General features: G+C 58.0%; 1 protein-coding gene across 1 annotated transcript; it reads right to left on the bottom strand.

Moving 5' to 3' along the window:
* Positions 1–5126: 5126 nt before the first annotated feature.
* On the bottom strand, positions 5127–10333 carry DLX3 (distal-less homeobox 3). The gene is made up of 3 exons (XM_022558015.2): positions 9780–10333; positions 8549–8739; positions 5127–6975 (listed from the first exon to the last, which is right to left on the bottom strand). Exons 1-3 carry the CDS (start codon positions 10102–10104, stop codon positions 6628–6630), a joined length of 864 nt encoding a protein of 287 aa, XP_022413723.1. The 5' UTR covers positions 10105–10333; the 3' UTR covers positions 5127–6627.
* Positions 10334–11857: the final 1524 nt, after the last annotated feature.

Raw genomic sequence — 11857 nt, 5'->3', positions numbered from 1 at the left:
CCACACGCATTGCATGATGTGGCCAGACGCCCTCAGTGCGCAGGGAAGGACACGCTGCTGCTTCTGCCACTGCCATTTGCCAGGTGCAAGATGAACTGCCCAGAGTGGGGGGATACCCCCTCCCCCGCCCCACCTAATCCTCCAAGGTGCGGAGTCTCTGGTCCCTGCCTACTCAGCAGACATTGCCAGTCCTGCCCCCATTTGCTCCAGGAGACAACCCAGGAATTTGGGCCTTGAGGCCCCGCCCCGTCTCAGTCCCCTCCCCAGCTTTGCCTCCTACCAGGGTGTCTATCCCAGCTGCCCTGGGTCCCTAAGTCACTCATTCTCTCAGACAGCCCACCTTGGGGCTCAACAGGCCAATTCCACACTCTCTCCTCTGCCAGGAGGTCTCCTAAATTCACTGCCCCTCCTTTGCTGTGTGACCTTGGGCAAGTAACACAGTCGCTCTGGGGCCACTTCCAAAAGAGATGATGCCTAGTGAGGGTGCAGTCACTGTTCGTTCCTTCAGTTGCTCAGAAGCAGAGATTGGTGATTGGGTGCTAGGTGCTCCTCTCCTTGTCTTGGTTGACCCCTAACAGCCAAGAGAGGGGGGCAGTTACCATTCCCCCCTCAGCCCCACACTCCCTCATCTGATGGGAGGGGGAGGGATTGTGTGAGGGGTCCCAAGAGCTCTTTTCACTTACTCATCTGGGCAGTTGATGTCCACTGAGTATCCTGCTCTCCAGTCAGCGCTACGCGCATGGGGTGGACACACCAAAGCCCCTGCCCTCATGCTTGATGTCCCAGTTCAAACCCTGCCCAGCTCTGCCCCCAGGGACCTTGGTGTAAAAGACTTCCCCAGGCCCCTTGCTCTGCAGCCCAGCAACCCTCCCCAGGGTGAACAAAAATTCTCCACGTGGTCCATGCCCAGTGCTATAAGCGGGGGACGAGACAGTAAAGGTGAGACACAGGCTCTGCCTCCACAGAGCTAGGACTGGGGGCCTGGAAAGAATCACTCAGCTAGCAGTGACCAGCATGGCTGAGTGACAAAGGAGAAAGACAGGGGCTGGCGACCCGGGCTGGAGGTCCAAGAAGGCTTCCCTGAGGAACTGACTTCTGGGGGCGGGGGACTGGGCCCCTGAAAAGAGCTGGAGGCTGGCCTTCCTGACTCCCTGGCTCCAGCCTTCTCTGCCATCCCCCCAACCTGTTCCCTCTGGCCCAAGCCGCACCAGGGCCCCCATAAACACGGTCCTCCCGCCCCCCCTCCCTGGGGCCAAGGAAACTCATCTCCAAGCACATTTTGGCTTCTAAGCCTCCCAGCCTCAGGCTGCTGGGTGGTTGGTAAACAGCTTGTTAAGGTGATTAACGCTGCAATTAAAGCTGGAAAAACCGAGGCCAGGGTGCTGGCTGAAGGCTCTCCCTTCCCCTCCCCCTCTCTGTTATCCCCCCGCCCTCCTCTTCCATCCCTGCGGGGCTTGGTTGATGCAACTCAGCCTGACTTGGCAAACCAAAGCCCTCCCCTAGGCTGGGAGGCTGCACATCAAGTGTCCGGTTGGCCTCAGCTGCCCAGGATCCCTTCCCTGCGGAGGTTGGGGGCTCTGCTGGCCCGGGGAGTAAGTGGTAGTGAAGGTGTGTTGCTCAGGCGGGTGGTGTGCAGAGGCTGATTTGGGGTGAGGTCTCTAAGATCCACTAGTACCTGGGACCCCTTAAAGGGAGGGGCCTCAAGGACAGGGGTAGAGACCATCCTTCTCTTCCACTTCCGCAAGTGAGAAGGGCAGGGGCCGTCTCCTTCCAGTAGAGGGGCAGGAGTTTCCTTTCTCCAGGCTCTCAGAGTCAGGGTGGCTCCCAGCACATCTGAGGGTCTGGAAGTGCCAGACTCTGAGCCTTGCATCCGGGGAAGGTTTTAAGGACCCACTGGGTCCGTGCCTCCCCTCCCTTCAGCATCAGCTCTAGCCAACCCATGAGGGCCCTCGAGGCTTCTGCTCTCAGGCTCCCCCACAAACCTTCCTCTGCACCCCGTGAGTCCTAGGACAGGAGTTATTCTGCAGGTGGGGTCTCCAGGGAGTATGTTCGCAGACCCCCATCTCTGCCTGTCATGCTGCCATCCTTCTTTCAAGGCATAATTCAAATCCCACCTCCCCCGTGAAGGCTTTCTACATTTCCTTCCCACCCACCACCACCTGCCCCTGCCCTTTCCTCTGACAACCCATCCAGTCCCTCTGACTGCGTCAGGTTTGCCCAGCTGGGGGCCTGTCCAGGGTGGGCCCCGCTTCTGGCCATGGAGCTCGTAGCCCAGGTCTGTGCCTCCCTTCCCCAGGCTTCAGTCATCTGTGGTACCAGCTCCTAGAACAGTGAGTGGAATAGAGCAGGTGCTCAATAAATGTTGGTTGAATCCTTTTTGGAGCGCACCTAGAGATCGGTGGATCGACCAATGGGGTAAGTGCAGCCAGGGGCCTGGGTCTGAATCAGGCACATTGAGGGTGGGATGGGGCAGGAGGCTAGGTGGGCAGTAAGCCCCATCTCCACTGTCACCATCGTCAACAGCAACTTTGATACACCGAGCAGTACGCACCATGTGCTGGGTGCCTTGTGAAGCGTTTTACACATATTATCCATTTAGTCCTTGCGACAACTACCTGCCAGGCAGGTAGCATTATTCCTATGTTACCGATGAGAAAACTGAAGCTTAGAAAGGTTAAGTGACTTGCCCAAGATCACACAGTCAGTAAAGCAGTGGAGGCAGGACTGACTCCAGGTCAGCTGACTCCAGCGTGCACATTCCTGACTACAGCATTAAGCTTTTCCAAGCATCAGCCCTGAGGAAGAAGCCCAGCCCCTCCCGCCTCCACTTCTCCCAGGGAAGAACTCAGGGAGGAGGCCTGGAGGGTTGCGGTGGGCACAGCTGCCCAGCTCTCTGACATTCTGCCCTGGCGTCTTAGTAACCTGAGCTGCAGAAAAGCCCATGAAGAGCACGCATTCTCCAGACAGACCAGGGTTCAAATCCCAGCATTGCCATGTATTAGGTATGTGAACTTGACAGAGATTGGACCTCTCTGAGCCTCAGCTTCCCCATCTGAAAATTGAACACTATACCACCCCCTCCCTGGCTGTTGCGAGGATAACATGCAAAGTGCCTGGCATGGAGTAGGAGTTTAGCAAATCCAGCCCTTATTAAGGTTTGGAGAACAGTGATCCTCAGGGCAGACTGGGGTTCCCTCGCCCCCCTCTTCTTCCCTTCTTCCCCCTTCCCCCTCTTCTTCCCTGTCACGAGGCATTGGGTGTAGTCAAGAAGCACCTGGCAGAAGATGGGCTCAGCTGCCCCACCTAGGCACTCTGCCAGGTCCCCCACCCAAGTCCCTGTCCTCGTGGCTCTCCTACCCACCAGGGCTGTGAAGAGGGCCACCTGCCTGGCCTGGAGGTGAGGAGAGGAGGAAGGGGAGGTGAGGGGCGGGGCTGACCCTGAGGGAGGTCACCCGGGCAGTTAATCCAGCCTGACAGAGCAGGGATGAGCAGGGAGGAATTAGGGAGCTTACAACATCCTTTCATCCCGCAGCAGCCCGCCCGCCAGCCTGCCCGCCCAGCCTCCCTCCTTCCTTCCTCTCTCTTTCTGCCCTTTTTTTTCCCTCTCCCTCCCTTTGCTGGCAGCCCAGTCCTAATAAAATGCAGTGTCTCCAGTAAGTCTGCCCGGCTGCCGCCTCGCTGCTCCTGCCTGCACGCAGCCCTCAACCCAAACTGCTCAGCTCAGCCCCGCCTGGCAGCTGCCACTTAACCCTTGCCAGCCTGGCTGGCGTCCGTCCGTAGGCTGGAGGCCCTCCTCCCTTCCACCACCCTCAGGCGTGGTGGGAGGGGAGGCGTATTTTCTGAGAGGCAGAAGGGTGAGGTGAGGGCTGGAGGGCCCCCACGTTCTGGAGCCCTGCTGTTCCACAAGGCCCTTCTGTCTTCTGCCTTCTCATCCTTATTCTGCTTTGTGCCTCACCGTAGCCACAGAGGCCAAAAGGGTCGGGATTGTTGTTCCCATTTGACAGATGAGGAAACTGAGATTCTGACAGAGAGGTTCCAGGCTAAGCTGGGTCACCTTGGCTGCTGGGTGGTGTTGCTGACTCTCCATCCTAGACTTTTTCCAGTACAGGGAGCTGCCTACACCTGCGTGTGTGTGTGTGCGCACGTGATGCTCGGGTGACTTGAGCGATGTGTGTGTGCACCTGTGTACCCCCTGGAATGTACGATTTGTATATTTGTGTGATGCTACCATGTCTCAGGTGTGCGTTTGGGTCTGTGTACTGGCCTCAGAGGGCAACACGTTTGCCTGAGGTGGGAGTCCGTGTATGTGTGATGGTAGAGAGATGCGTTTCTTGGTACGTGTGTGTATAAGCGAGAGAGGTGGCTTCACAAGCGTGTGCGTGCATTCACGCTGTCTCCCATCTGTGCCAAGATGTTTGTTCACACACACACCCCTCCGTTCCTACTGCCACCTCCAGCTCTCTGTCCCCAGAGTCTGGCAGCTGGAAGAGGAGGGTGGCGGCACTGCTGGCCCAGGCCGGCAGCCGCAGCAGCAAGAGGGCTCTGAGTCAGGGCCCGAGCACTCCCAGGGAAGGTCAACGTGGAAAACCCTTGTCTGTTTCCATGGTCCAGCCTGGATCCCAGTGGCCTGGGGTCCCTGCCAGCTGTGGGACCAGTGGCGTTCCCCCTGCCTGAGGCCTCACCCTCACCCCCAGCTGAAAGGGATAGACAGGAGGGTGAGGGGCCAGGGCATGGAGGCAGGCGGTTTACACGCGTGTGCAAGCGTGTCTGCGTGTGAGCCCAAGATCACAGAGCAGCCCTGAGATGACCCGGTGGCAGTGGCGGAGGGCTGCTGGCTGGCAGGGCACGCCAAGCCACCAAGCAGAGTGGAGTCAGGGGGGCCAAGGGCTGGGAGCCTCCACTCCCCAGACCGTGGGGGCAGCCATGGGGTCAGAAGCACCTACTACCCGGCGCCAAGCTCAGCCCAGTCCTCGAGCCCAGAGCCCCAGCACTAGGTCCCCAGGGCTCTGACTCCCCCGGGAGACCCTGGAGGCTCAGAGGGCTTTCCCCACCAGACACCTTCCCCAACTCCCGGCCCTCCGCCGAGAGCTGCCTGCCTCTAGCCTCCAGTTCAAAGAGCTCAGTGGTTATTTTCTTCTTTTTTATTAATGTTATATATAAAGATGGGTCCAATAAGAAAGCAGAAATGAGAAGGCTGGGAGGGGGTGGGACTTGGCTTCGTTCCTCTACCCCTGGGGTGGGACTCTTCGAGATCCACCACGTCTCTCCTCTCGCCTGCGCCTCCCACAAACCCAAATCCAGCCGGAGCCCACATCTGTTTCTCTCAGCTCACGACGCACAGGCACAGGCAGGTACATCCAGGAGGAAAGGGCCACATAAATAGGAAACCACAGTAGGGAGGAGGCTGCTTCTCTCTGTTGCTTTAAAAAAAATACATACTATATATATATATATATAGCTACAGTCTTCTACCTCTCCTTTTCTTCGATGTTCGACCACATCAGGGGTGGAGGAAAGTTAGCTCTGGGGGGCGTCTGGGCCAGGAAGGGGCAGTGCCACTGACCCTTCAGACAGCCACCCCCTCACCCCTAAAGGCACCGAGTTATAACCCTTCCCATGTGCCCCGTGCACCTCACCCGACATTCTCCGTCTTGGTGGGAATTATCTGTTTCCAAGGCCACCGGAAAGGGGGTGTTTGGGGGTTTGTCTTGCCTTGGAGATTTGGGGTTTGGCGCCAAAACTTCCAACTTACTGGAGGAGAGGAATAGGTGGGGTGCGGGTGAGCAGAGGCACCCACGCAGGGGAGATTGGTCCTATCTGTTAACAATGCCCTTTGTCTTCCTGTTTTTCAACAGCTTTTGAAACCAAAGTTGTGCAAAGTCCTGTACATGGAAGAAGAAATGGGTCCTCGGGAAGGATGCCTGGGATCCACCCCTCCTCTCCGACCAAAGCGGGGGAGGGGAGATGCTCCTTGAGTTCTCTCTAAAGCCACAAATATTAAAAGCTTCCCTTACTTGGGGGCTTTTCTTTGGTTTAACCCTCAAACCCTAAATGAGGGCTAAAAGTTCAGGGCGGGGCTCATTGAGGTCTCCACCCTGAGTCCCAGTCTCAAGGTTCAATGTCTTTTTGGCAGAGGGAATGCTCAGTTAAGGGGCAGCCCAGATCCCCATGGCAGGACCTTAGGCCTGGCAGGTCCCAGAATCCACAATGCCTGGTGCCCCAGCCCAGGCCTGACCTGAAGACGCTCCGCGGTGTCCCCAGTGCCCAAGGAATCCAGTCTAGGGACTCGGTACTAAGTTTTAGAATCTGGAAGGTGATGAGCCACTTAAAGCCAATCCAGGCTCTTGGAGCAGAAGGGAAACAGCTGTCCCAGCTGGAGTGAAGTTCCAAACATCTGGAGGGGCACCCCAGTGTCTAGGCAGGGGAAGGGAAATTCAGGGGGCATCCTTGGTCCATGCAAATTTCATCTGGAAGCTCTTGGGTCCCTGGAGGAAGGGGCAAGGGAAGGGGGGAAAGGGGTGTCCTTTCCCCTGTGCTCCTCGATGATTCCTGAGTGTCGGCTAGGACGGAGGCGCCTTTTGCTTGGTCCTGGGGTTCCTTCGTGAGGGGTTCAGGCCAGGTGGGTGCTCAGTACACAGCCCCAGGGTTGGGCGGGGGCCCGGGGGAGGCATGGTGCAGGGCGGCTGGTTGAGGCGGTGGCTGCTGTAAGTGGGGTCCACTCAGGTTCTGTGCGTGGTACCAGGAGTTGGTGGGGTCGTCCAGGTAGCTGGGGGAAGCACTGTACGGGAGCGGCGGGGGCAGCTGGCTGCGGGCGGGGGCTGGAGTAGAGTGGGAAGAGGTGTCCCAGAGGGCGGGTGACGGTGGTGAGTTGCAGGCCATGGAATCACTGTTATTGGGGCTGTGCTCCAGGGGCGCCTCCCCGTTCTTGTACAGCTTCTTGAATTTGGAGCGGCGGTTCTGGAACCAGATTTTCACCTGCCCCAGAGAAGAAAGGGGGAGCTAGTTAGCCTCGCAGAACGCTGAGTGAAAACCCATCGGGGAACCCAGCCTAGAGAGGGCAAGGCCAGCACCCACCGTCACACGAGATCCAGGCAAAACCCAGGCACCCGAACCCCCAGGCCAGCATCTTTTTTCTGTCGGGGACAGAACTTCGGCCAGGAACTACTGACTGCCTAGGTCCAAAGCGTGTGACCTTGGGGAAGTTACTTAACCTCTCTGGTTCTTGCTTTCCTCATCTACAAAATGGGGATGATGGCAGTACTATTACCTACGTCCTAGGGTTATTATGATGCTCAAATAAGTTAAGACAAATAAAGAGCTCAGAACAGCCAGCCATACTACTGACATAGTAAAGCACTGAAGAAAAGGCAGCCCAGGTGGGAGATGGGCGGTTTGTGGTATTTTGTTCACATTGGAAACCCGGAAGCAGAGGTGCACAGATACACAGAGACAAATGCACACCCACATAAGCATCTCCATGCGCGGCAACGCACGCACTCACAACTTCACACACGAGACACCAGGCTATAAAGACACACACATGCACAGATACAGCCAGATAAGCACCCTGCAAAGGTGAGCACCCACATTCACACACTCAGGAGCCCTCCAGGGCTGGCTAATGGGGGTGACCTGGGGACTCGAGAGCAGGTGAGCCATGATTCCCCAGATTTCCCTTGGGGTTTCTCCCCCTCCCCCTGCTGCTCTCCACCCCATGACTGGTACAAACAATGAATCAGCTCCTCACCGGGTGACCCAGATTCCCAGCGGACCAGGCCCCACGCAGCCGCAACCCAGGCCCGTCTGTCAACACCTGTAGGGAGCCAGGCGTCCGCCACTCCTCCCCTGAGCAGTGACAGGCTGCTGGGGGCTTTAGGGACAGACTGGGGGTGGGGGAGTCCCACCTCTGAGTTCCTGTCCGCCTTTGTGGGGAAACTCTGCTCTTGGCTCCGGGCACACACAAAGGGGTGGAGCATTTGGGTGCTGAGCAGGAATGCAATCTTTTGATACAAGCACACATTTTTGTACATGCACTCACCCCTGTGCCCAGTCAAGTACATCTGCCTTGCCATCTATAAGCACAGTGACCCTTGAAAGGTCTCACTCCTTAAGTGTGCTTTCCCACATGTACACAGATCCATTAGCCTGTGTGCAAATATATACATGAATACACGTATATGTACACCTCTTACACACACATGCCTAGCCTGGGGGGAGACACGGTGTAGACTCCTATCAGTAACCAACCCTGTGAGTGACCCACACTGTTGGGGGCCTGTGGGAGCTGTCAATTCTGGGGTACAGGGAGGACACCTCTCCTTGTGAGAGGCTCAGTCGCACAGGTTCACAAATATGCACGCCTGTACACGTGCTAATGCACAAACTTCTAACAGAGGTTGAGATCTGGGGGCCCCTCCACCCACAGGCAAGGGTTTCAAGGCCCTGGGGGGAACTTAAGAGGCCGTCTAGGCTCAGCAGCGCCTGGGGAGTCCCGGGGTCCCGCGGGGCCCCACCGAGTCCTCGCGGCCCTCGACCGCCCACCACTGACCTGCGTCTGCGTGAGGCCCAGCTGCGCGGCCAGCTCGGCGCGCTCGGGCAGCGCCAGGTACTGGGCCTTCTGGAAGCGGCGCTGCAGGGCGGCCAGCTGGTAGCTGGAGTAGATCGTGCGCGGCTTTCGGACCTTCTTGGGCTTCCCGTTCACCATGCGCACCTCGGCTTCCGGTTCCTCCTTCACGGACACTGAGGGCAACGCACGGGGCAGTGGGCGGCTCAGCCTCGGCCTGCGACCCCGGGGCCCTCGTGGGCCCCGCGGGACACCCCACCCTCCGGCCCACCTACTCACCCCGGGACTTCCCGGCTGCTCGCTCCGCCGCCGGCGCCCCGGGTGGGAGCTGCGGCCACAGTGCCGGGCCGGCGGCCGCCCGCGACGCGGCGCTCCGCCGCTCCCAGCTCCGCGCCCCCAGACCGCGGTCCCGGCGCCAAGCTACCACCGGACGCGCACGGCCGCCGCCTCGCTCTCCGCAGCTCCCGCCACCGTCTGCCCGCCGCCCTGTCACCCGCACCACGCTGTCGGTCGCTTCTCTCCCTCTTTCCCTTCCGTCCTCCCTTCCTTTATTGTTCTTTAAACTTTTTATTTTAGCATAGTTTTAGATTTTCCGAAAAGTTGCAGACACATCAGACTCCCTTCTTCTTTCCTTCCTTCGCCCTTTCCTCTGTTCCTTTCTTGTGTCCTTTCTCTCACTTTGTCTCTCCACTTTTAACGCTGACTCCACTTTTCTCTTTTTCAGTTTCTCCACTCTCCGCTGCTGCTTCCTTCCCTGTTCCGGTAATTCTGAGGGGTCTCTCTCCGTGTCCCCCTCACCTTTCTCCCTCCCCCCCAGCCCAGATCCAAAGCGGGGTCGCAGAGCTTCCAGCGCCCGCTGCCTACCCGCCAGCCCTCTACAGCCCGATGGAGGACCGCCTGCTGAAGTGCCCGGAGAGCACCTGGAGCAGGAGGTTCTCTGACATCCACAGCCCCTGCGTCCTCGCCTCGCTCACCCGGATCCTCACCCAGGACCACGGCGCCGCACACGCACCACGCCCCGAAGGCGCGCAGTCTCGGGACTGGAAGGTCGTCTGTCCCCTCTGGGGGTCATCTAGCCCACCTTCTCTAACTTCGGACAGGTACATTTCTTACCCGGGGCGCCTCCCTAGATTTCCGCTCCAATTCCTCGCCTTTCTCTCGCTCGCTCGGGAACCTCCCCGTGTCCCCCACTCTCCCGCGACCCTGTGGTCCTCACCTGGGTCCTGCGCGGGCAGTGGCTGTTCCCGGTAGGCTCCGTATTGCCGGTAGGAGGTTCCGTAGGTATACTCGGACTTGGGCGAATACGCGCCCGTGCCTGCAAGCCCGTTGAGGTTGAACTGGTGGTGGTAGGTGTAGGGGTTCACGGTCTGGCCATACGGCTGGCCCGAGTAGTAGTCGTGCTGGGGAGCGCTGTAGTAGCCCAGGTCAGTGACGGAAGACTCCGGCAGGGTGGGCGAGTCCTTGGAACCCGCATGGCAGCTGAGCGAGCTGGAGATATCGGTGAGGATGCTGCTGAGCTTGCGATCGAAGGAGCCACTCATCCTGGCGGGCGCCGCGCCACCCCCCGGGCTGGCCTCGGCCGGAGCGCCGGAACCGTCAGGAGCGCGGGGGAGGCGGAGGAGACGAGGCGGGGGTGCGTGTCCGGAGGGCAAGGGGAGGTCCCGGCAGCGTCTCTGGGGAGGCTCGGCCGAGGGGCGCTTAGACCGTCGCCGGGCTTCCGGCGGTCGCGGCGCGCCTCTCGTAGCGTACCAAGCCACAGTCAAATGCTACCAGCTCCGCCCGGCCAGCCGGTTATAGACTCAATAGTGGAGTCGCGGAGGGAGGCCCCAGCGCTCTGATTGGCTGCAAGTCTTGCCTTCCAGGCAAAACATGCTCTTGAGCTCTTTGGTTCCTCTCTCTCTCTCTCTCTCTCTCTCTCTCTCTCTCTCTCATTCTTTGTTGTTACCCAACACACACACACACACACACACACACACACACACACACACTCACACAGACCCCTCTGTTCCTCCTCCTGTGGGTCCCTCCCTCAGCCCAGATAAACCCCCAGTGTCTCTGAAGGAAAGAGTGGGAGGAGGGTGTCTATCTGTAGAGTCCCCAGGATCCTTCAGTCTGTCTGTCTCTCTGGCTGTGGGTGGAAGGTGGGCTCAGGTGCGACAGAGAAGGAGGGGAATTTGCCTATTGGGTGTTTGTGGAGGGAGGTGTTCCAAGGTGTGTGTGTGGGGGGGGAAATGACAGGCAGATAAACACGCCCAAAGTAGAAGGACCCAGGGCTCCTGATAATGTTCTAATTTCTTTTAAAATCAGAAGAAAGGAGAACATTTTAGGTTGAAGAAAATGGTTGAGTGTATATTAATATATTTATTGTCTTGACAGCAATGCAGTCATAAAGTGTAATTTAAAAATATATATTCTTAATGGAGGAAGGGGCCCATCAGGCAAAAGTGCCCTGGGCCTATGAAAGTCATCACTGGGTCCAGGGAGGGTCCTATTGGAGAGGGCCTGGTAGGCAGGTGTGTGGATGAGGGGCTTATGGAGAGGGTGGAGGTGCACAGCCTGTGTGTGGCAATGTTAAAGTTATCTCCAAAACTTTCAGAGACGGCCTAGGCTTGCTGGAGGGAACAGGGAACCTGGGGTCCCCATGAGGATGGGTGGGACACAGGCTGGATATCTGTGTGCTTCGGTAAGTTTGGGGGCAGATTATGTGTATTTGAGACAGCACTGGGGGAGTGTGGGCATTTTTAGAGATCAGGTGTAGGGGATGGGTGTACTTGAGGTGTGTGGCGGGAGGATTTCAAGTGTTCCGCAGTAGATACAGAGTTCATTTACATACAGAGAATGTATGTGAGTGCAGGAGTGTGAGTGTGAGAAAGTGTACCAGTGTGTATGGGGGGGGCTGTAAGCAGTGTGAGTGGAGGACCATGGGATGGGGTGTCTGTGTGTGAATGTGTCGTTGTAAACCTATGTACATAAAACTCAGCACCTTCCCGATCTCCGGTAGTTGGGAAACCATGATGCTCCACTGAACCCCCTCCCCCCAAGAAAGCTCTGAAGAAGAGGCTCTGCTCCCTGGGGACCCCCACCTCCTAGTTCTGTCTAGCCCACAAGGCCAGGCCTCTAGGGCATCCAAATTGTTCCCAACGCTTTAGCGCATTTATCCATCCCACTCTCAATTCTGTTTCTCTGCCTTTCTTGGTGGTGGGAGGGGGAGCTCCTCCAAATATCATTTCCTCGCTGCATATAACGTTCACGCAGGGCTCCCCGTCAATTCTCCTGTCCCCTTTCCCTGCCTGG

This window comes from Delphinapterus leucas, chromosome 19 (assembly GCF_059928025.1).
Source record: "Delphinapterus leucas isolate spDelLeu-1000000601 "Yukka" chromosome 19, BTC_Dleu_Yukka2, whole genome shotgun sequence".
Classification (NCBI taxonomy): Eukaryota; Metazoa; Chordata; class Mammalia; order Artiodactyla; family Monodontidae; genus Delphinapterus; species Delphinapterus leucas.
This window is presented reverse-complemented; position numbering and strand designations above follow the sequence as displayed.